This window comes from Myotis brandtii, unplaced genomic scaffold (genome assembly GCF_000412655.1).
Source record: "Myotis brandtii unplaced genomic scaffold, ASM41265v1 scaffold521, whole genome shotgun sequence".
Lineage (NCBI taxonomy): Eukaryota > Metazoa > Chordata > Mammalia > Chiroptera > Vespertilionidae > Myotis > Myotis brandtii.
In genome coordinates this window covers 267,884-293,611 of record NW_005369870.1, presented here as the reverse complement: position 1 = coordinate 293,611, position 25,728 = coordinate 267,884, and the positions used below count along the sequence as shown (strand labels likewise).

General features: G+C 37.7%; 1 protein-coding gene across 4 annotated transcripts; it reads left to right on the top strand.

Annotated features, from left to right (window-relative positions):
* The first annotated feature begins 4,007 nt into the window (after positions 1-4,007).
* On the top strand, positions 4,008-25,626 carry SLC24A5 (solute carrier family 24 (sodium/potassium/calcium exchanger), member 5). 4 transcript variants are annotated; one of them, XM_005877504.2, is made up of 9 exons: positions 4,008-4,201; positions 4,913-5,092; positions 17,596-17,679; positions 17,772-17,875; positions 18,204-18,304; positions 19,855-20,138; positions 22,110-22,316; positions 24,622-24,723; positions 25,209-25,626. In XM_005877504.2, exons 1-9 carry the CDS (start codon positions 4,081-4,083, stop codon positions 25,529-25,531), a joined length of 1,506 nt encoding a protein of 501 aa, XP_005877566.1. In that variant the 5' UTR covers positions 4,008-4,080; the 3' UTR covers positions 25,532-25,626. The 4 variants fall into 4 exon arrangements, with proteins under 4 accessions (XP_005877566.1, XP_014404276.1, XP_014404274.1 ...); XM_014548790.1 differs by having other exon boundaries at positions 4,034-4,201; positions 24,540-24,723; positions 25,209-25,326; XM_014548788.1 differs by lacking the exon at positions 24,622-24,723 and having other exon boundaries at positions 4,038-4,201.
* Positions 25,627-25,728: the final 102 nt, after the last annotated feature.

The following is a 25,728-nucleotide window of genomic DNA, read 5'->3' as shown; positions in this document are numbered from 1 at the left end:
GCTGGTTGTATGTAAATAGAATCTTTCTAAAACAAAGCATTTGTTCAATGTACTAAAAAAAACTTCATGGCCATTCTTAAATCTATTCATTCCTTTGGTTGAAAACAAAAAGTTTTTTCAAGATGGAGACAGAAGTGGCATGGTTTTTCACTCTTGCTGAATCTCCACATAGAAACAGACAAAGCAACTAGATGGCAAATCCAAAGTCCCATGAACAGCATTTTAAGTAAAATTGTGTCAAGCTATCTCCAAAAACCCCAAATACAAATAAGTGGGGACAAACCACTCTTGGACACCAGACATGCATGGCAGGAGCTTCTATGGGAGAAAGCACAGAAAATCTGAGAATAGCAGTTAAAACTAAAAAAGGTTTGGCTCAGTCCCACAGTGGGTGAGTAGCAGGGGTCATAGTAGGTCTGACATATTTTAACTCTAAAATCTGGTCAACCAGGGCTCCCTTCCAGGTCAAGGCTGATGCATAGAGATTTGAAATTTCTAGACAGGGAATAAAAGCTGAGCAGGATAGAGACATCAGAGAAAAAAGGGGAAGAGAAGTTCCCAATAAAAATAGGAGTGGAGGACATAGCCAGTGAATCTCACTACAGGTAAACAATGGCAGAGGGATCTCTGTGCATTGAGAAAAGCTATACTGAACACCTTCTTCTAAACATTCAGGAAAAAATAATTTCTCATGGAAGTGAGGAAATGAAAGGTGTGGAGGTCAAATCCTACACAAAGTTATAAGAATAAAAGAAACAAAGGGGCAGAATAGCATCCCTTCTGATAACGTAAGTGGCCCCATAACAAAGAGCATCTCCAGGAACCTAGATTATTTTATCGTGGTCTTAATACACTTTTCAATTAAAAAATAAAGAGGTGTTTTTGATACATGGCTGGTTTTATGTGTCAGATGAGCCTGGAACATCTTTTTATATCAGGTAGTGAGAAAGCTATCAAAACCTATTGAGATCATGTCAAAGGTCCTTAGAAGACAACCTGAAGAAGCTCTCACCAGCTAAAGATGAGAAAATTCAAGCTTCAAAAAAGATAATTGCTGCCCTGGCCCAGTGGCTCAGTTGGTTGGAGTATAGTCTCATACACCTAAAATGTCTTGGGTTTGATTCCCAGACAGGGCATATACATAGGTTTCGAGTTTGATCCCTAGTTGGAATGTATATGGGAGGCAACCAATTGTTGTTTCTCTTTCTCTCTCTCTCTCTCTCTCTCTCTCTCTCTCTCTCTCTCTTTATTCCCACTCTCTTTCTCTAAAATCAATAAACATATCCTCAGATGAAGATAAAAAATATATAATTGCAATTAGAACCCATCAAATATATTTCAATACATTACTTTATAATAATTTTTAAAATCTAATTGATTATATTTGGAAGAAAACAAAGAACCAATAATCTGGAGAATTGATAAAGGAAAAGAATCAAACATGTATTTTTGTCATTTCTATATAAACTGGGTATCCCTGGTACCCAAAGAGTAGATGATAGAAATCATATCATTGTAAAATATCCCAAGTAACAAATGAAAAAGTAATTATAGAATTAGAATGCCACCCTTAGGCAACCTCTAAAGAATGAATGGATTAAGTTAATAAGCGTGAAAGGCTGCTAACGTCACCAAAAGAGAAACAAGCAGATATTGTGTGCTTCTGAGGAAAGATCGCACCACAGTCTATCTTGCCAGAGGGGCAGAACTGAGTCTGATCAAGCCTATGCATCCAGTTGCCCAATACAAAAAAACAGAAAACAGAGGAACACATTGAGCTGTCCTATAGGACACGATCAGCAAAATCTGGGAAACTCTACAGATCAAATGCCCTGGATTTTCCAACAGATAAATTATAGGGAAAAGAAAAGGAAGGACAAGAAATCTTTACACTAAAAGAGACTTAAAGGACTTTTTTAAAAGGCTAAGCTGTATTATCCGAAGGAGACACCCAATCAGGGGTGGGTGATAACTATTAAAAATACACATTGAAAGTGATGACTATACAAGTCAGGAGTCTGGTTATTTTCAGAGAAAAGGGGGAGTTGAGATCGAGGCATATAAATAGATTTCTAGGGTGGTTGGCTAAGTACTGTTTCTTAACCTGGGGTGTTTATCATATAAAAATGACAACAATAATATAACAATAAACTACAGTTATTTTGTGTGGCTTTCTTTGTGTTTTATTTTACAATAAAGAGCTTTTTAAGAATATGAAGAATAAATGTATAAAGCAAATTTAAGTAGCATCCTAAATTCTTTTTTCTTGGTAAATCCTTATTTTATTTTATAGCTTTTCACTCAAAGCAAGTACATGTTTGCTCATAGAGTGTATTTTTAAGAATCACTACAATGTAATCAATCAACAAATGATTATTAAGGACTTACTGCATGCAAGACATTGCTGTCCCATTGTAACAGGCTTATATCTTCAGATACTTCCTGTTTCCAGGATTAACACCATGCATTGGAAGTATTCACAATGGGTTGCATTTGTGTGCTATTTTGCTTTTTTATAATGTTTAGTTTTATTCATTGGTTGAACTATATGCATTTTGGAGAAGAAAGGCTCATGAAACACTTCCACTCAGCACCAAAGTAAATGGCCTCCTCCCTGGTTTTAGCCACTGTGTACTGAGCCACGGTCTAGTGGGCCAGTCCCTCTCCCCCGTGGGTGTGGGCAGCAGAAACTCTACTCTGTTACTGGGCTTCACTTTAGTGACTCATCATCCCAGCCTCACAACCACACCACACATCTGAATAGCCAGTTCCTCGAAATGACAGTTTCAGAGAGGTTTATAGTGGGTACCAATTCCCAGCAGAACTAAAGGGTGGTTGAGAATTTTTACCAACCCAAGACCCCAAATATCTAGGAGCAACTCTTTTCCAGAAAAACCCAGTTTCTAAATCTAAATGTTAGCAAGCATATGCTCTTTCTGCAAAGCAAAGGAACTATGAGAGCTGCAAAGCTATAAAATTCCTTTAAGGCCAAGAAACTTCTATCTCAATCAAGAGTAAAAGTAATAATGATAATAATTATTATTATTATATAGACCGATGGAGAGATAACATTGACCTTGTAGAAGAAGCTGTTCTAAGCAGATTACATGCATTCATTTATGTAATTCTCACCACCACCCAAATATAGGTGGTACTATACCATTCCCATTTGACAGATAGTGAAATCGAGGAGCATAGAGGTTAAATAACCTATCCAAGGTCACATAACTAGTAGGTAGCAGTAATAGGACTCAAACCAAGTGGTCTGGCTGTAGAACCTGTGCGATTAGCTACATGTTACTATAATGCCGCAAGTTCTTCACACCTTGACAAGCCTGGTCAGCGTTAGGGTGGGGAAGATAGAGGTCTATATTTGAACACTCCCTGCCTTGTTGAATTTCCATTTTGGGTAACTTCTGGCAGAGAGCACAGCTCATCAATGATCAAGTAGCATCCAATCTGTCTCCTTAACAGTTCTTGAAGCTGTTGATTCCTCTCCATGCCCATTGCCACAGTTTTGGCTCAAGCTACCATCATTCATTCCTCCACTAGATAATGGCAGTAGCCTCCTAAGTTACCTTCCTGCGTCTAGTCCTAATAATTGGAGACAAGGATGAATGGCAAAAACAGAAATATAAAAGGTGCCAAGCTAACCACAGAAGACACATACACCAGCCCCAACAATTTCTACACGCAAGAGCTGGAGAGAAGTGGGAGCAGGTGTAAAAGCTCAGATCCTTACAAATCTAGAGAAAGTCGAAAGCAGAGCCAGTATGAAAACATTAAAGACAGACCCCATAAAGTACAAGCTGCCGGGATCTAACTGCAGGGCCTGTGGGCCCAGGGCAGATGTAGACAGGATTGCCTGCTCTCCTCCCTACCTCCTCCAGCCTCCCTGGGGCTTGGGGATCCTGATCAGAGAGGCTTGGCTGGCCCCAACCCCCCTCCCTCCTGCACTGGCTTTGCTGAAATGTGTCTGGGGCAGGGCATTGGGCAGGAAGGAGACTCCTCACATGATCCAGCTTAACCCTCCTTTCCTCTCCTCTTCAAGCGGCACACTGCAGTAAGAGCGCAGCAGACATGCAGACAGAAGGGGGTCCACGGTGGACAAGAAGGGCCCTGCTCCTTGGCATCCTCTGGGCAGCTGCACGCCTGCCTCCCCCGGGGGCCTCCCTGCCCCAGCGTCTCCCACGGGCCACAGGTAGGTGGGTGCTGGGGTCAGCGACCCCTGCTGCTGCTGCTGCCTATAAATGAAGGGACAAAGGGACATTCTCCCTTGACCCCCTTGGCTTATGCTTCCTCCTGTGCTTGCTCTGAGTTTTAGCATTTGGAAGAATATGAAACACTTTTGATCCCTCAAATAAGCCTCAAAGATAGTGCCAAAATAATTCACAGACACCATGAAGCAGGGCGGCCTCCGTTTTTATTGTTGGGGACTTCATCGTGAGAAAAAATCTTTCATCCCAGAAACTCAGTCTGTAGACAGTGGGTGACTGTTCGCGGGCCTGGGGACAACGTGGGTTCTGCAACTGGAAAATGAAATTGTACCGATATTAGAAATCTTAATAATCAGAGATTATAGTTTCTACTTGAGGAGGAAGAGGGGTTTGGAATTCCCTTTTAGAAATGAAGCAGACGAGAAGGAGTGATTTCATGATTTCCTCTTTTTAATTCTTCCACTATCATCAGCTTATTTCATTAAAGCCTCTCTTTCGGGTCTCAAAGACTTTTTTTTATTTTTCGGATTTACAACTACATCACATTCAAAAGGGTTATGTACATTGTCACCAGGGTTCTTAAAATTCCACCCAGAAACCCCACACTTTACAGATTTCTTAAGCAATTTCCCTTTGTGAGCTTGGAATGTGTGACTCCAACAGCCTTCAAACTCTCACCTCCTTTTCCTCACCAGGAAATAGCACCCAATGTGTTATTTCTCCATCATCGGAGTTTCCTGAAGGGTTTTTCACAAAACAGGAGCGCAAAGATGGAGGCATCGTAATCTACTTCCTAATTATCCTTTACATGTTCCTGGCCCTGTCTATTGTCTGTGACGAGTACTTCCTGCCCTCCTTGGAACTCATCAGTGAATGTAAGTGGCTGGGAATCTCCCGGGTGACCTTCCAGATAGTTGTGCCACACACATATATGGGCATGGCTATCCTTGAAATAGCTCAGCAGCAATCTGTCCCTCTCAACCGGTTGCAGAATTGCACTATTTGTAATTCGGCTTCATTACTGGAATCTGAAAATAAGATCTACCAGCTTAAACCCACGGTTTATATCCCTTCAGTTACGAGCATCACACAGAATTCTGAGCATAGAACTTCCATTGGTGCCCTGGTCCCTAAAATCAAGTTATCAGAGAGGTTTTATGCCACATCAGCAAAAATGCCAGCATGGTTAGTTTCATTCTTGAGGCATGCTCACTTCAGAGCAAGTCTAGGTCAAGGGTCAAGTCACCCATTGGACAGAAACAGTGAGCACTTCTTCACAGAGAAGAGCATGAACAGACACTCTCCTTTACCCACGGCTCCTCCCCCACTCCCGCTGCCAGGCAAGCCAAGCGTGTTCTCTCTTGTTCACTAGAGTATAGCTGTCCCCTAGGACCTAACACAAGACCTGGCAACAGTGGGGACACTCAACACATATCTGTTTAATGAAAAAAAATTATAGAGTAGGTCAGCATAAGTTTATTGTAATTATTATTTAACTTACGTAGATGTAAATACATGCATTTTTAGGCTGCCATTGTTTTAAGTTGATATTGATAGTTTTCATTTAATAGAGATTAAATTACTTTAACATAGTGTTTTTACTTGGATTGATGAAATACAAGACAAATAGAAGAAAAAAGTAAAAATCATCTACATTCCCATCACCCAGAGATTCCCCACAGTTACCACTGGGTGTATTTCCTTTCAGCCTTTGGATCTTGCGATAGGTACTATTTAAGGTCTTTTCCTTTCTGTCATGTAATATCGAATTATGTACATTTCCCATAGGATTAAATGCTCTTCAAAAACTTTATTTTTAATGGTAGGTAGCATTATACTTCGGTGACTTGATCACCGAAAACTGTTTTTTAGGCATAGTAGTCACCATGTAGAAATTTATAATTTTTAACATTATAAATTTATGAAACATTTGATTTGTTTTTTAAGTTTCTTTGTTTTAAATAATGTTATGCCCCTACTTGCAAAAAAATCTTTGCAAACTTCTCTGGTCATTTCCTGGTAAAGATGCAGAGCTGTGCCTATTTTAAGCTTTATCTTACACATTGCCAAAAGCATGTCACAGAGGTGTGCAAACCTAAACCTCCGGAATATGTGATAGCTTCCATTCCAGAAAGCCATGAACAATATCATTTTAAATGCCTTCGTTAGTTGCTTTAAAAATGGTACTTTATTTTATAAAGTTTGTATTTATCTTTTATCCATTTCTGAGGTTAACATTTTATAAGTGTATTGAAATTTATTTTTTTTCTTTTGTGTTTTATTGCCCATGTTCTAATGGGGGTGCGGGTGGGAGTAATTTATCTTTTTCTTATTGGTTTCCAAGACTTTTTCAAACCATTTTTCTAATACAAAATTTATATCATATGTTTTTTTCATGGTTTGTTGTTTGCTTTTGTATTTTGTGTGTTTATCACATTGAAATTTTACATATTTTAAGTAAACTTATAAATAGTTTATGATTTTCCTTTTGGTTTTATACTTAGACTTTTTTATCCATTGGTGAGAAAAATTGGCATATTTATTTTACTTATATATATATTTATATTTTACATTTATTTATTTCATCCCCTAAGAATTTGTTTTGCTATAGGACACAATGCTATTTTTTTCTAAAGTTAATCAGTTTCATGTACTAAATTCTTATATACATGTGGACCTGTTTCTATACTCTCAACTCTGTTGCAGTAACCCACTTGTTCATCCTTGTGGGAAGAACTGTACTTTTAAATAGAAAACCTAAATAGATAATCTATACTAATAAAAGGGTAATATGCTAATTAAACTGAGAGACCTTCCGGGAGACCTTCCAGACGTCCTTCTGGACAAAGCCATGGTGGCAGGGCTGAGGCAGAGGCAGTTAGGGGCGATGAGGCAGGGGAGGGCAGTTGGGGGTAGCAGGCAGTTGGGGGTGAGCAGGTTGGCGGGGGGCGGGCAGTTGGGGGCGATCAGGCCAACTGTGGGATCGGGCCTAAACCGGCAGTCGGACATCCCCTGAAGGGTCCCAGATTGGAGAGGGTGCAGGCCTGGCTGAGAGACAATCCTCCCCCCACCCCCCGTGCATGAATTTCATGCACTGGGCCACTAGTGATAATTACATAAGTCTAAGAGACTTTCAATTCAAGGTAATATCCCACCTAGAATCTTTCTCTTTCTGGAAAGTAAAATTATCATTTTAAAACATTTTTGCTTTCACATTATCGAAAAATGACTTGACTGAAAGAATAAATGCGTAAAAAATTGTCTTCACAGTGGTAAATAAAAACTCTTCTAGCCCTATAGAGAGAGACTACTGCATTAAAGCTTAGATTGCCACTTTAGAACAATCTTCAGTGAGTGACTTCACAGAGTATCTGTAACAATCACTTCCACCATGCCACTTGTGGAATCACTCTGAAACATCATCAACAACATGCACTTCTCAGCGCACTACTCCTGGCTCAGAAATAGAATACAGTAGCTATTACAGATGTGTGACTGACGGATGATGCCACGCCACTGCCGAATCTTCCTCAGCAGCTAAGAACTGACCTGGTCTTGAGTACTGGAAATACTAACAACAAAAGGAGATAGAAATAGTGCTAGCTCAATTCTTTTTAAAATGTCTATAAGTTAACTTTGTCATTTCTCTTTTCAAGATCTAGCATGGTCTCATCCGCATTTAAACATCAGCAATAAAAAAACAATCTCCCTGAAAGTGGTTTACATCCACAGAGAAGTATGCAAATGTGTTACATTCCCCCATAGTTCTTTGATTAGCATTGAGTGGAAATAGTTTCACCCATCCCATCAGCTAATTAATACTATTCTCAAAATAGTTCACTGATGCATTCCACAAAGTACTGGAGTGTTATTTATTCATTCATTTATCTTATTAGTTATCATAAAACAATGATAAAAGCATGGTTCTAAATTAAATATATATGGTTTCATTTAGTCTCCACAAAAAAACCTACAAAGTAGGGACTATTAGACTGGTTTATTGAAGAGAAAACTGAGGCTGAGAAGATATGCAATTTCTCCAGACTACACAGTCAGTATATGGCAAAGCCCTGGTCTCTCTAGCACCCAAACTCAAGAATGTTCTCGATTGCTATATGATATAATTTTACACATCCTTGTTTCAGATTAGCTGCCATAACATGGTTGTTTCAGAAGAACTGTTCTATATGAACAATCTTAAAGATATGTCCCTTCCAAGGGCACTGAAAATGTTAACCCTCCCAAAAAATACCCCCCCCCAAAGAAAACCTTTATCAAATACTCACTTTAATAATGGACAAAGTATACTACAAAATAGTGAGAATCCACTTTGAAAAATCAGCTCAGACTTTTGGCAACCCATTGGGGATTGATCAATCATGTATGATACAATGACTTTCTGTGGGGGACATGTTCTGAGTCCCAACCTAGAATACAGTGGTAGGATTGGCAGGATCATGGCCCACCCAGATCCATCATCCCATTACCCCCTCCTCAAGTCACAAGCAATGGTTCATTGGCCAGCAGAAGGGGCTCCAGAAAGTGAAGACTAGAAGAGTTCAGGAATGGAATCTCTATGCAGGGGAAGGAGGAGGGGGAGGGCAGAGCCTCTTGCTGACACCCTGGCCCGGCCCCAGCTCAGGCAAGCAAGTGCTCTTTGTTTATAGCTGTATACGTTGGTCTGGCAATGTCCCCTAGAGCTGTCACCACTTGAGGCTTCGAGCAAGGATCTTCTCCTTGTTCTACTTGAAATCATGAAAGTCACAGAATCTCTCCTCTCCAACTCGACACTGGAAAAGCAGCATATACCCCATTGGACAACCTGAGACATTGTGCTGTCATCTTAACTGTGTAGAACCTGTATGAGAAAATGCTATTGCTAAACCCCTCTTCTTTCCCCCATTTAGATTCTATAGGAAAAGAGGCTCATGATGATTCTTTGACCACAGAGGGCTGAAGTAAAATTAACCCATATTATTAAATGGGGAAACAAGTAGGAAATTCAGGATAAGAGGTTAAAAGATGTCTTCAGAGGGGAAATATTATCTGAGACAAGTTAGAGCTAAGGATATGAGGTAAGGAATAAACTATGGAGACCTCCCTCATTCCCATCTGTTGTGCTGCTCTAGACAGTACTTGTGTAGATACTCTTGGGAGTGTGTGTATAAGAGAAACAAAGACAGACAGACAAAGACATAAATAGAGAGGATTCCAAATAACAACAAGGAAGCAAGGGGAGCCTCGGTGGTCTCTTGTCATTCATTAAGCCTGACGTAGGAAAGTTTGAATTCCCCTGCTCGGTTTGGTTTGTGAAGTCAGTCACATCACCTTGTACTCATATCTGGCACCGTCTGTTTGGGGCTCTGTCCTCTTTGTTCTACGCCTCTACGAGATACTTGCTAAATGGTCTATAGCAGTGATGGCGAACCTTTTGAGCTCGGCGTGTCAGCATTTTGAAAAACCCTAACTTAACTTTGGTGCCGTGTCACATATAGAATTTTTTTTGATATTTGCAACCATAGTAAAACAAAGACTTATATTTTTGATATTTATTTTATATATTTAAATGCCATTTAACAAAGAAAAATCAACCAAAAAAATGAGTTTATTTTATATATTTAAATGCCATTTAACAAAGAAAAAATCAACCAAAAAAATGAGTTCGCGTGTCATAGGTTCGCCATCACTGGTCTATAGCAATGCTGAGGATCCATAAAGGGGCTGCAGGGAGAGAAGGCTATTCCATGCTACAGGGCCACATAGTTGAGATGGTTGAAAGTGTCCACTCTGGAGCCTGACATAGCCTAGGTTCAAATCGCAGCCCCACCATTTACTAGATCTGACTTTGGGCAAAGTGCTGAATGTCTCTCTGCCTGAGCTACCTCAGCTGTGCAGCAGGGTAACTAGAGCTCTGAGTTCATAGAGCTGTGTGCCAAGTACTGAGGAAATACAACTGCTTACACAAGGACCTAGCACATAGCAAACACTCACTAACTGTCCATTATTACAGAAGAACAGACTACCAAGATTAGAATCCTTTGTTCAGGAAAGATGAAGGCAAAGACGGTGAATGATCAAAGTCAATATCAATATGCTTGGGGCACATACCAAGTCTAGGTGCATCTGCTAGAGCTTGGATACCAAGTTTAAGGCAAATAAAAGCAAGTACTACTCCACAAGGTAGGAAGTAAGTTTATTAAATCCATCCTTTTATTTCACCTAATAACCCACTTGGCAACTTTAAACAATACCTTAAACATCTCTAGGATATTGTTTACAGTTCGTTTTATTTCTTTTACATTAAAATACATACCATTTTATTCCATTTTAGCAATCTTTTATTGTTTAAAGAATTTTTTTGCCCAGCTGAGGTGGCTCAGTGGTTGAGCATTGACCCATGAATAAAATAAAATCAATAAAAGTATATTTTTAAAAATAAACTGAGAGATAATAGTCCTATTTTGGACTATAAGTTAATATAGTTTATATTTTTAATTTAATTTATATTTAAATTACATATATTTTAAAATACTCTTTTTTTAATTTTTTGTTTATTTTATTTTAGAGAGTGGAAGGGAGATGGAAAGAGGGATAGAAACATCAATGATGAGAGAGAATCACTGATCAGCTCCCTTCTGCACACTCCCTACTGGGGATAAAGCCCACAACCCAGGCATGTGCCCTGACCTAGAATCAAACCATGACCTCCTGGTTCATAGGTTGATGCTCAACCATCTGAGCCACACCAGCCAGGCCAGGGGTCCTCAAACTTTTTAAACAGGGGGTCAGTTCACTGTCCCTCAGACCGTTGGAGGGCCGGACTATAGTTTAAAAAAAAACTAGTCGGCTGCTAAGCAACAGGCAGCGGCGGCAAAAACACCCGGCGGGCCGGATGAATGTTTTTGGCGGGGTGGGCCGCACGTGGCCTGCGGGCTGTAGTTTGAGGACCCCTGAGCCGAGCTCTCAGTTTATTTTTAGAAACACAAAAGCTCAGTATAAAACAAAAAACAAAAAAATCATTTTTACATCTATATATATAAAAGCCAAGCGACCGGAACAGTGGAACGACTGAAACAATCGGGGGCAGGGCCAGTTGGCCAACCACCAGCAGCCCCTCCCCTGGCCAGCCCCCACCAGTGCACAAATTCGTGCACCTGACCTCTAGTATTTTTATATGTAATGGGGCTCTCCTAGAATTATTTAACCACTATTCAGAGCAGCTTTTCCTGTTTTTAACCTTTTCCTAAGCTATCTACACAAAAAATTGAGAACTCCTTAAGATTGGTCACTTGATATAGCTCGAAGTTCACAATGAGCCAGCTATGAAACTTTTCATTTTAAATGTCACACTAATATACTATTCAATTAACAATTCTAATCCCTCCACCATGCTGATCCTTTGAGGTATAACGTGTCTTAAGTGAAAACAATCTTAGTAAGATATAGAGAAACATAATTAAAGTATTTGCTTTTTTATTAAAATTATTTTTATTCACTCTGCTTTGAACTAACATTTGCCCATGTTCTACTTTGTGTTTCAGAAATAGACAATAAGAAAGAAATGCAAGTTTTAATTCCAGGTAGATTTGGTTCTAAATTGATAAAATTGAAAGGGAGTCGAGTAATTCTGTGAGTATGGCATTTGGACAGCCTACAGTTTCAGTGTTTGATTTTCTTAATCCTTGTGAAATTTACAGAAGCAAAGCCTTCCCAGAGAACAAAGAACCTAAGAATAGTGTTTCCTCCCTGCCACAGGGGCACTCATCCTCCTCTTAAGAGCATTTTCATCCTCTTTGTTTTTCTTTTTTTATGATCTAAACTGTGGTCCCCTTGGATTGCTGCTAAATCTACGCCAGGTGCCTGGATCTAAATAAAGTGCCAAGTCGTTTGGATATTACCAAGATGCTATTGCAGGAATAGGCAATGATGATGATGATGATGATGATGATGATGATGATGATGATTATGATAATTATTAATCTCTTCACTTTACCTACACGGATGACTGAAAGAGCAGCTTTTTCAAGTAAAAATGATCTAGGTGCCCATCCCATCTCTACAATTACTGTGTGACACTGGGCAAATTATGGGGCCAAAACTCAGGTAACTGTGAGGTTTGGTGATAAAATGTCTTGCAAGGACTTTGTATGCTAGGCTGAGGACAGTGACATTCATTGTAATATTATAGCTGTTAGGTTGGGAGTGAAAAGAGTGCCTTTTCAATGGAATCAGGCATTTAAAACCGTTGTACAGGGTTTCAGAATTTACTCCATCATAGTGCATCAAAATATAAGGTGGCAACCAGAAAGTGCTCATAATGTTTTTATTTATTATTAAGAACCTCACAGCATATACATGCAGTTGGGCATTGAGAGGCAGGCATTGATTCCAATGCATGCTAACTTTACTCAAAATATTTCTAGAAAAATATTTAAAATTGATGTCAACATGAGTTTTGCAAACCATAAAAAGCTTTGGTTTGCTGTCATACTTCATTTTTTATTTTCTTAATTTTTTTATGTTTTGTTTTGTTTTTTTTTTCTTCTTTTTTTCTTTTTTTTTTCAGAGAGAAGAAGGGAGAGGGAGAGAGGGATTTAAAACATCAATGATAAAAGAGAATCATTGATCGGCTTCCTCCTGCACGCCCCCTATTGGGGATTGAGCCCATAACCTGGACATATGCCCTGTGTGGGAATCAAACTGTGACCTACAGGTTCATGGGTCGATTCTCAACCACTGAGCCACACCGGCTGTGCTGTCACACTTCATTTTGGACCCTAAGTAGAGTTACTTAGCATGACTACCCATTGGAGTCACTAGAGTTGAGTCCGAATGACTTTCGATTGCTTCCAAAACTCAAATCCATTCACAAAGCATGAAAATTTGCTATCATGAGGACTTTTTAAAATCATGCCAAGGGATACCAAATTGCATACTGCCTATAGTTATAACTCTATTAAAACGTGAAAGAGACTAGAAATACATTAAAATGATAGCAGTGGTTAAACACAATGGTAAGCATGTAAGTAACTCTGCCCCTTCTATTTTCCTCCATCTTCTAAATTTTAAATAACATAGAGGGTTTTCTTTTATTATGGGATTATTTAACATTTAAGACAGAATTCATACTCTACATTTTGAGTAGAAATCGAAAAAATTAGAAGAGACCTTAAGGATTGTGTAGTCCAACTCCCCATTTTACAGATGGCAAAATACAAGCCTTGTCTGAATGACTTATCTAAAATCTCATATTAAGTTACTTATTGGCAGGGCCAGAATCCAGGTCTCCATTTTAGTGTAAAACTTTTCCTCCTATATTTCCAGAGGTTATAAACTTCCCAACATGGCATCCTAGAAGCAAACACACTTGAGAAAAAGTTTGCTGAGTTTTAGCAATCAGTTCATTATCATCGAGTTGCACTTTATATAAACACTGTGATGATATCTAAACTTATAAAGCAAACTCACCTTAAACTTTTCTACTGTATCCTGAAGGAAAATGTGATTATTCCTTTAGAGTAATAGAGAGGAGAGAAATGCTCTCCAAAGGTCAGCGAAGACAAATCCAGGCCATTCTAAAGTTCAGATGTATAAACCATTTTTACAAAATATGCTTAGAACCTTAAGATATAACTTGTTAAAATATCTCTAAATTGCACATGCCCATCAGTGCAAGTTCTTTCCTTTCATGACTCAATTAGAGCTCAGTGGAGAGCGACACTCTTGGTCACTACTGCCTTTTGAGAGAAGTGTTCAATGGGCCACCTCTTTCCCTACCTTGCAACAACCCAACAGATCACGTTGCGGATTGAATTTTCCAATAAAGCACTCTTCAGCTAAATGAAGAGGGGTCATTAGCTCTTCAGTTTTACTGAGTTTGGACAGCAACTCCAAGATAAAGCATTTTGTTCTTTTTCAATTTCCTCCACATATTATCTAGCCCTGATTTGATTAGAGAATTCATGATAATACCCAATATTATTAAACTTCTACATTCTGACTCCCAGTAACTATTTTCCCCCCAAGGAAGGAATAAATTGGGGGCAGTTATGTGCCGGTGCCACGAGGCAGAGAAGAAAATAACGTTATAATTGGCCTGCCTAACTGCCATTGTTATATTGGGTTTCTGTCATGAAATTGAAATAGCACTGGACTTAGAACCAATATACTTGGGGTTTATGTAGTAACTTCTCACATTTAAGATCCTCACTATCCACCTAACTGAATTATTTAACCTCCTGGACCTGTTTCTTATCTGTAAAATGGAAATAGCATCACTCATATTTGAGAATAGTTGAGATTAATAAATTATGTATATGAAGGTGAATTGCATACTGTCAATGTAAGATATTTATTTCACACCTAAAATTTAAAAAAGTTAATCACAGAGCAATAGCTTTTATCTTGTTCTATTTTGTTTCATGGCCAGTTGATCTTACTACACATTACAGAATTGTAATAAAAGTATGCATATATACACACATAAAAATATATAATTATATAATTGTTATATGTCATATAAAGTGATATCCTATATAATAAAACCCTAATATGCAAATCGACTGAAGGGTAGAACGACCAGTTGCTATGACATGCACTGACCAGTAGGGGGAAGACGTTCAATGCAGGAGCTGGCCCCTGATGGTCAGTGCGCTCCGACAGGGGGAGCACTGCTCAGCCAGAAGCCGGGCTCATGGCTGGCGAGCGCCTCTTTGGCAGCACTAAGGACCACTTGGGGGATGTCTGATTGCCGGCTTAGGCCCACTGAGCAGGCCTAAGCCGGCAGTTGGACATCCCCTGAGGGATCCCGGACTGCGAGGGGGCACAGGCTGGGCTGAGGGACACCCCCCCCCCCCAGTGCACAAATGTTGTGCACCAGCTCTCTTCTCTCTTGTATACACACACACACACACACACACACACACATCTCACTCTAGGCAGTAAAAGAAATGCTATGAAATATTACTTTCATAGATCATTATTATTTCTCTCCCTTCATTAGTCACTGCAGGTGGGTGTTCATCAAGTGACATGACCAGAGGCAAATAGTGAGGAATAGGATAGAGGACCTGAATTGGATCATCCCAACTATCCCCAGAGCACTTTCACAAGACTCAACAGGTGGCCAAACAGCTCAGACTAGAGCTGGTTGGGCCTCTGAGACCAAATAACCGCACAGGGATTAAAAAAAAAAAAATAACTGATTTTGGTACCATCAGCAGGCAGAATGTGAATGGCTTTGTAATCACTTCCAAATCTTTCAGAATAAAAGCCCAAGTCCTTACCAGGATCCACAAGGCCTTGCATGATCCGGCTGCCTGTTACCTCTGACCTTATCAACTACCTCCCTCCCTTCACACCTTAATTCCATACACGCTGGGCTTCTGTTTCTTGAACATGGGCTAGCTTCCACCTCAGATCCTTTGCACTCCCTCCTTCTGCCTGGAATACTCTTACCCCAGGTGTATGTGTGCCTAGCTCCCTCCCTTTGAAGTGTGTGTTAAGTTACTGTCCCAGTGAAGTCCTTTCTGGTAACCTGATCCAAAATTACAATCTTTCTGTCATGACATTTCACATTCCCCCTCCATGCTTTTGTTCTTCACTATTTCTAACACGGAGTTTGCTTTCTTGTCTGTTTCCTCTCACTAGAACTAAAGCCCCACAAGAGCAGAAACATTTGTGATTGTTACTGCCATATTCTCAGCACATGAAAAAGCATCTGGCATAGTAGGTTGTCAGTAAATGCAATAAATAAATGACCAATAGCTAGGTGTTCCCATTATCCATTCCTGCTTAACAAATCGCCCCCAAACAGGGCTAAACTTGAGCTAAGTGGTTTTGCTCAAGGTCATAAGAGAAGGTGGGTCATCTGAAAGCTCCCTCCCTCACATGGTGGGTGCCTGGGACAGTTCAAAACAGCAGGAGTCCCTCAAGTATCTCTATTTCAATTTTGGCTCTCCATTTGGTCTCTCTAGGATAGGGATTTCAAGGCAGCCAGATTCTTATATGGCGACTTGTGGCTCTAAAGCAAATGTTCTTAGAGAGCATGAGGAAGTTTGCCACCTTTTATGTCCTAGCCTGGCAATATAATGGCTGTCACTCTCTGTGTCAGTCCAAGCATGAGTCAATAGGCGCATCCAGGCCCAGGAGGAGACATAAACATAAACTTCACCTTTTTTTATTCATAAAGAATGAAAAGGTTCTGGGAAATCATGTGAGCAGAAATAGTGTAGCCAATTTGTAAAATACAATCTGCCACACCAAGGAAAAAAACCAGGAAAGTCAAGAGTAGATGTCCCAGCAGAGAAACAGAACATGAGGACCTGAGAATAAGCAACAGGTAATGGTCCCCACAGGCAAAAGTAAATACTGACCACAGGTGACTCAAGCAAGCAGGGCAGAATTTGAGGGTCCCAGGAAGACTGAAGTGTCAAGAATCAATAGATATAATAAACAAAAACACCAGCAAAGGATGGCTATCAAGAGCCTTGGGTACCTGAGTTTTAGTCTGTGTGACTCAGCATGCTACCTCTGTCAGCTAATTTTCATTCTACCAGCAAAGCTCGGTTGGGGATTTCTGATGCAACCTTGTTTCAGCCTTCCCTAAGCAAGGTGGTTTCCAACCCATGGCTTTCTCTGCCCTTGCCATAGCAGGTCCCTTAGCTCTAAAACTGAAGGGGCTAAACATTTAAGACTCTTATCCCATCAATCACTGAGGATAATGGATTTGCATGCTTGTTAACATGGGGGATACACACAATTTGAATAGTAGTATTTTCTTACATTTCCCAATCTAAAACAGTTCTCATGGTTTCATAATTTAACAATGTTATACAGTAGTCAATCTTGTTTTTTGTTAATTTCCTCTTTTGTATTTAGACAAGGTTGAAATTACCAATTTGTGAACATGCTCCTTAATTCAGCTTCATTTCTAGATCTTAAAATACTACCAATATTCACTTTTTCTCCTCCTTCAAGTTGGATTAGGATTCCTGAATTACCCTAGTTTTCTCAGCTCCTGTTGGAGCATTGAGTTTTTTAAAAGCTGTACTGTTGCTACACATCTACAACTAGGAAGGAATCTTTTCTGGGTCCCATAAGATCCATAATGCACTCAGAGTACTGAGTTGCAGCATGCTTCCATGTACTCCTGGCCTTATCTCCCTTTCTACTGAAGCTTTAGGTCACAGAGTGACAACGAAAGCAAGACACTGGATCCCTCTATTTCTTAACCTGCATATTTTACTTTTCCAGTGAAGTATGAGTGCTTTTCTGTAAAGCTGTAGTTTTGAATATCTACTGTATTTAGTTATAAAGACAGTATATACTCTTTCATTTGTCACTTTACTGGGCATAACATAATCTCATTTGTCTTCAGCCCTTGGATTGTCTCAGGATGTTGCGGGTGCAACTTTCATGGCAGCCGGTAGTTCAGCTCCCGAATTAGTTACTGCTTTCCTAGGTAAATATTGCACCTTATATTTTTGCTAATCCCATGTGATTTTATCTATTTCAAATCAACACTAATTTACCTGCTTACTATCTTGCTCATAGGTGTATTTATCACAAAGGGCGATATTGGCATTAGCACCATTCTTGGATCTGCAATTTATAATCTCCTGGGCATCTGTGCAGCCTGTGGCTTGCTATCTAATGTGGTATGTACAAAAACTCAACACAGTGTATTGTCTTGACAAATTAAAGAACTGTTTATAGTCTAGAACAAACAAGGCACTAGTAATCTGTTCAATCAAGTTTATTAATCAGTAGAAAAACCAACATGTATTCAATTTTAGATTAACCCACAAATAGCTCTAGGTCAAATTTATGAAAATCAGAGGTTTAGAAACAATTTTCCTTAAAGTTCCTTTTTCTCTAGGCAATATGCAAAAGATATTTAGCTACAAATATACAAACAATTTTATTACATTAAGCATGTACTTGAAGAAGTTGCAGTGTAATGGAAACAAAATTATCATTTTATAGGTTTCAACACTATCGTGCTGGCCCCTATTCAGAGACTGCGCGGCATATGCGATTAGTGTAGCAACAGTTCTTGGCATAATATTTGACAACCAAGTGTACTGGTAAGCTTGAAATAATTATCACTGTCATGTAAAACACAATCACAGAGAAAATTTCATGAAATTCTAATGGTTTAGTAACTTCTCAAATGTCTGCCACTTTTACACCCTTTCCAGTGGTCTCTGGGCTAAAGTTCCTCATCACGATTGCTGGCTGCATTTTTCTCCCTTCTTCGCTATTTTTTAGTGGTCAGTCTCCTTTTCTGTCTCATTAGTCAGAATGATGTTACATCCTTCCTTCTCCCCACTGCCTGACCAGGAAGTCTCCCAACTGTTGTTGTCCACTAAAGTCCTACCAGTTGGCTTTTTCATCTATTGGGTTATTGCTCACCTTGCCTAGAAGCAGTCATGGTCACAAGATTGGAGATGGGGATGGAGGAAGTAAACGTCCCTTTGAATTCTTGCATCTTCCCCTCTGTTCATTTAGGAAGAAAAACTATAGCCTTCTTCCTCGCAGAATAAAAAATATTTAGGTTTTAATGTTAAAAATTGCTTGCTTTCTTTTTTTTTATCTCCCTATGCTTTGCTGTTCTGAGAAAATAAAAAAGGGAGTGACTTAGTAGACAGATAACTTTTTCAACTGATATGCACCAAGTACCTATTAGGTATTTGCCACTACACTGACAATCATGAGGGATAAAGAGATGTCACAGGTGGCTCCCCTCTGCAGTACAACTTAGCAGTGCTGCAAATACCTGCTATCAAAAAACTTAAAATAGAGCAAGGAGCAAAATCCCTAAATGAGTCATTCTGAACACTAGTCCTTCTCCCAAAGAAAAACGATGAGTTACAGGCGGGGTATTTCTGGGACTCAGCAGCTATCGGTAAGAGAACAGTGACTGTGAGAGTCTCCCTCCACCCCGGAGATCAAGAACTCTGTGCTTCTGGCTGTAGCAGACTTACTAGCTATCAAAGGTAAATGCAAGATTCAAATGTGATGGTATTAGCTAGTCACAATTCTTTAAATAGGAAACCAGTGGAGGAAAAAAGTTCTCAGTGCCTATGGTATAATTTTATGTTTGAGAATATCTCCTTTTCTTAGTTAGTTAATATTATATATACATTTTTAAAAACTCTGTATAGGAAACTGAAAACCCCAAAGCAAGCCTAATATATTCCGAGTTTTTACACAAAATTTCTACACTATAAAATTTGAATAGAGACAGTTAAAATGAACTAACACATGCTGTAGTCTCTTATTATGTATTTTGGGGAATGGATTCTGCCAATGAACTGAGATGAAGACTACCCATTACTATCCATTAGTTTCACTTTAATTTTGATCATTATTTTCAAAGCATTTTTATACCAACCATCTTAAAGGAATCTATAAATGAAGATGAGTTTCCAATCCTTGTTTTTTTAAATATAGAGAAGTCAAGCTCCAATCAATAAATTTATAATAATGCTGTAACACATCTACAACACCAAAATATATCTAGAAACATTTGATTATTCTATTGCTGCATTAAAAATTAAGCTGCTTAAAAGCTATTAACTCTCAAATAATTTTAATTTTTTAATTTAAAAACACAAATTTCTCTAATTTATAGGTATGAAGGTATTCTACTACTTTTGATATATGGATTATATGTCCTGATTCTGTGTTTTGACATTAAAATTAACCAATATATTATAAAGAAATGCAGTCCCTGCTGTACCCGTCTTGCCAAAGCTATGGAGGAGAGAAGTGAACAACAACCACTAATGGGATGGGAAGATGAGGGTCGACCATTCATTCGTCGACCATCAAGAAATGACAGTGGAATATTTTATGAGGATTCCGGTTACTCCCAGCTTTCTATAAGTTTGCATGGTCTTAATCAGGTTTCTGAAGGTAAAAACCACATCCTGTCCACTACTAAGTCTATTCACTAGTGAAATGTAATTTCATTTAATTCAGCAAATATATATTCTTATTATATAGAAGACACTGGAGACCCAGAGATGAAGAGGCAGTCCATATCCTTATGAAGCTTCCAATACCGCAGGGGGGAAAGTGACTAAAATATGAGGATTTACGTATTTAGAGAAAGAAATAAAGTATAACTGTGTTCCTAAAAGGGATAGATTATTTAAAATTTGATGAGAATGGTTAAATAGGAAAGACTATCTGACAAGGAAGCATTTAAACTGAGCCTTGCAGAATAGTTTAAGATTTTAACTGATGATCTGATCTATAATCAATAAGTAACAGCTACTGAAGTCTTTATCAGGTAAATGATACAGAGGTAAATATAAAGTATATTCTGTGGTTTGAGGCCAAGGAAATAATATAAGCAAAGCACTTACTTATTTAAGTGCTAGCATAACTGAGGCAAAATATGCACAGTAAGAAAGCAGAACGGTAGATAGAAAGGAATAGGATTAGAATTAAATGTTTGTGTAAGAGTCTTGCAGGTTTGTGAGCAGGAAGATTATTAGAACTGAAACATGGGATAAGAGGCTACTAAACAGCTGATGTGTTTAATAGGTGCCTAGACAGAGAGAAGGCAGTGGGAATGAAGAGAACAGACATGAGACAATGCAGAGAAAGCATCACAAAGACCAGGCAATTAAAGGACTACACATGGCCAGAAAAGGGAGCAGAGACAATTCTTAAACTTTGATCAGAATTGACTAAGAAAACGGAACACTGCTTGCAAAAACGGAATTTAGGAGAAAGGGTTGGTGAGAAGAAGAAACGAGTTGAGTTTTAAACATGTAATTTGAAGCAATAGCAAACCATTTAGGTAAATATGTTTGGTAGAAAGTCAAATTCATCTATGACCAGAAATATCAATTTATGGGTTACTTTTATATAAAATGGTTGTATAAAACAGATTCTAAATTTAATTTAGTACATTAGGAAGGGAACTTACCCTAATTTACTACCTACAAAAAATTAAAACATGACTCTTCCCCTTCATACAAAAATTAGTTTCTAGTCTTTCAGGTACAAGAGTTATTCATCTCTAAGTTAAATTTTTTAACAAGAAACTGAAAGAATCAGTCTAAAATTTACTATTTACACTAAAATTATACCTAATTTTATTTAATGGCTCATTGGCTGAGGCTTGGCAAATTTTACTAGTTGTTTTACTAGCATTAGTTGTATTGTGATTGATCAAATATATTGGTACATTATTCTGTAAATGCCATACAAATTTTAAACAATTTTAAAGTGAATTCCCATTTTATCCAATATGCTATTGTCTCCCATTAACTTCGTAAGACAAATTGAATAAAGAAACATACTCAAGTATATAAATTACATGTAGATTCTATACTAGTTCCTATTTTCTTAAGGTTGTTTCTAAGATTGGTGGTGAATTGTGAATTAATGAAAAAAAGCCCTCAAAATAACTTACAATAAGAATTAGAATGGAATATTCAACTTAATAAAAATTATACTCTATTTTATAATCCCTAAGTATACATTATATGATACATGGGGTAGGCTGAGGTATCATCAATATTGGGCAGTGGAGACAACTATCCCATAAGCAAAAAAAGTTACTGAAGATCATCCACAAAGATGTCCAACTGACACTCCATAAACATCATCTCTAACATATTCAGTGAATGACCCAAGACATTTCGATGAAGGCCCGAAATCAAGAAATGCTGAGAATCACATTTTACACTGTTTGCCCTAAAGTCTCAATTAGTTTCTTTTTGCCAGCAATACCAGTAATGAGGTATTCAAATGTTTTAAATAGCCTCTTAAAACTGATACAGCTAATTTATTTAAATATAGTTTTCTAAATGGACATTTCTAATGTAATTGGCCATTTAAGAAATTCAGAATCATTTTTTTTCTCAACAGATCCACCAAGTGTTTTCAACATGCCTGAAGCAGATTTCAAAAGAATTTTGTGGGTACTATCCCTTCCTATTATCACATTACTTTTTCTAACCACACCAGATTGTAGAAGAAAATTTTGGAAAAATTATTTTGTGATAACCTTTTTCATGTCGGCACTTTGGATATCTGCATTTACATATATCCTTGTTTGGATGGTCACAATAACTGGTATGTATCTTGAATACAAGAGAACAATTTAAAAAGAAAATAATCAGTTTCACATAAGAACTCCATACATTCACTAAGGTAGTCTAGCTAAGGAGCAAATTTCTTTTCTAGCAAAGAGTAAATATAATGCTATCCACCAAAAAATTCAATATTAATATACCAATCATCCAGGTTTTGTGAGTGCATATCCCATATCAACTATATTCTCAAAATTATACAGCCCAGGGGTATGAGTCAAGGGAATCATCTCATAAATGAAATAAATTCACAGGATGTCTGTTAGACTAATAATTAAATCACATTGCATGGGCTCCATAACTCTTTATATTAAGTTCAATCACATAACAGAAAATATAGCAAGATGTCACTGTTTGGGGAAAACAATGATGTTCACAGTTTAACTAGAATACGTTTTATTTTGCTTTTTATTTATTTTTGCCATTGACTTTTAGAGAGAGTGAAAGGGTGGGAAGGAGGGGGAGAGAAAGAGAGAAACATGGATGTGAGAGACACACATTGATTGGGCGCCTCCCGCATGTGCCCCAACCTGGCCAGGAATACCACCTGCAACCCAGGTACATGCCCTTCCGTGCATGGGCCAACACTCTAACCACTGACCCGTCCAAGCAGGGCTTTTAATTTGCTTTTTGACATGGCAATATAAATATATTATGAAATAAGTAAAAAAAGTTTCATTTTAGGTTTCTACTGCTTTCACAATTAAAATTTAACTATTACTGCTTGGCCATAATCAGCTCTAATCCCATAGAATTCCTAGTCCAGAAGGACAAACTAAATATAAATGTAAAACAAAAAATTCAGGAATTTCTCCCCAAAGGTTAACCTGAATGAACTAGTATCAGAGGTGAGCAAACTACCTCCTGAGTATCACTGGTCTTCTGTTTTTTTGCTAATCGGGTCAATCGTTTACATATTATCTATGGATGTTTTCACACTACATTGGCAGAGCTGGATAATTGCAACAGGGACTATAACCTGCAAAGCCTAAAATAATTACTATCTGGCCCTTTACCAAAAAACAAACAAAACAAACAAAAAAAAAGAACCCAAAACTTGCTGATCTCTGACTTTTTCCAATTTAATATGTAACTTAGAATAGTATGCTAGCAAAAAACAAAATATTTTTTTCTTTTTTTAAAGAGGAAGATAAAATAGTCCAATTAGCTTGCATATTAAATCTCTCCAAACTTTCTCAGCCAGAACACATTTGACATTAGGAAAACAGGAAAAGAGCAAAATCAAGTAACAGATCATAGAACACCCCCAAGATGTTATTTATGTGTTATTTATGTACATAAGAACTCTGGCCAACCATAACAAAAATTAACAATCAAGTCCAATATCAATATATATTAGCATGCAATAAACAGCTACTTAGTTTTTTTAAATTAATATTAGAAAGGAAGAATAATTCTAAAGTTTTCAATTATAACAATAAAAGAGCAGTTACATGTACTTTTTTTTAACTTCCCATTGGTCCTGTTTCCTAAAATAAATACATTACTGAAAAATGTTGAACTGACATCAAATTTAACAGAAGTATTACTAAATTAGGACTATAATGTTAAAAAAACTCAAGAACCCTATTTTGTTTTCTTCAGATTTATGATATTTCTCAAAGAAAACACTAAATTGAGGTATATCACTAAAGTAGGAGTTAAAATGTATACCATATTAACACATTTATATTTTTAAAATAGCTATAAACAATATGCTTAACACTGAACACTTTAAGAAAAGTTTTTAATAAAAAAAAGGGACCAATCTTATTAGCATACATTAAGCAACAGCCTTAATGATATAATAGTGATGACATCCAAAACTTCTATAAGCATACCAAGGAGGGAAACTGCTCCTTGGTAGAATTTTCTCTATTAAAAATCTGTCCTACCTGCTCTGGAGCACTACCTCTTACAGCAAAAGGTTGCAGGTTCAATTCCTGGTCAGGGCACATACCTAGGTTTTGGTTGTGCTACAGGAGGCAACCAATCGCTATTTCTCTCTCACATCTATGTTTCTCTCTCTCTCTCCCTCTCTCTAAAATCAATAAAAACATATCCTTGGGTGAGTATTTAAAAGAAAAAATCTGTACTACCCATGTTACCCCATTTACCAATCTTACTCAAATATTTTGCTAACTAAAATCTAAGTATATACATACTGGCTCTGTAATCTAAATATGCCTATTTTCTTTTTGTTCAGGAAGGAAATATCTAAAATATCTGCAGAGGATGGTTAGTGAACCTATAAGATTTGTAACTTATAACATCTATATTTATTACAGGGGAAACATTAGAAATTCCAGATACAATAATGGGCCTTACTTTATTAGCAGCAGGAACAAGCATACCAGACACGATTGCAAGTGTGCTGGTTGCAAGAAAAGGTAAGAATTAGGTCCCTCAAGCTGCAATGCTCACTCTTCAAGCCTGGCTGAACTACACTAAGCAAAGTTGCCTTTAAATATATTTATTTCTTCAGCAACATACTTGAAGAAAAAAAGGAGTAACTCAAGAGGAAGGATTTACTATTTAATAACAAACATTAATTTCACTAAATCTAATTCCCGAATAAAATTCATCTGAATTGTGTATTAAATTGTAATTAAACATGTTAAACTAGAATGAAAGCAACAAGTAATCTACACACCTTATTGAAAAATGCTTTAATAAAGATAATTAGATAAATAAATGTTAATACTTTAAATACTAACCTCCCCAAATTAAAAAATACAAATTCAGTAAGACTTTTGCTCTAATACAATTTTCCAAAACCAACAAACAAAAAAGTATCCAGTGTCTTTTCTTATGAAGCTTATTATTAAAATACAGTATTGGTATGCACATTTTAACACCATGCTTTTTTTTGCAGGCAAAGGAGATATGGCTATGTCTAACATCGTGGGATCCAATGTGTTTGATATGCTGTGCCTAGGTGTTCCATGGGTGATTAAAACTGTATTTATAAATACATCAGCTCCTGTAGAAGTGAACAGCAGAGGACTAACTTACATAACCATCTCTCTCAATGTTTCAATTATTTTTCTTTTTTTAGCAGTTCACTTCAATGGCTGGAAACTAGACAGAAAGTTGGGAGTAGTCTGTCTATTATTGTACTTGGGACTTGCTACATTATCAGTTCTATATGAACTTGGAATTATTGGAAATAATAAAATAAGGGGCTGTGGAGGTTAATATTAATAGTGATAGGTGGAAAATGTGAATGATAGGGAGGGGCAGAGAAAGAAAACTCCATTTCTTCATTTAAGTAAAATAAAAAATATCCTAAACTTTAGACTCTAAAACTTACAATAATTCTTTACCAAAGAAAAGTAATTTAAATGAACCAAAATCATATCCTAATTTGTCCGAGTACTTTCTTATCAAGAACA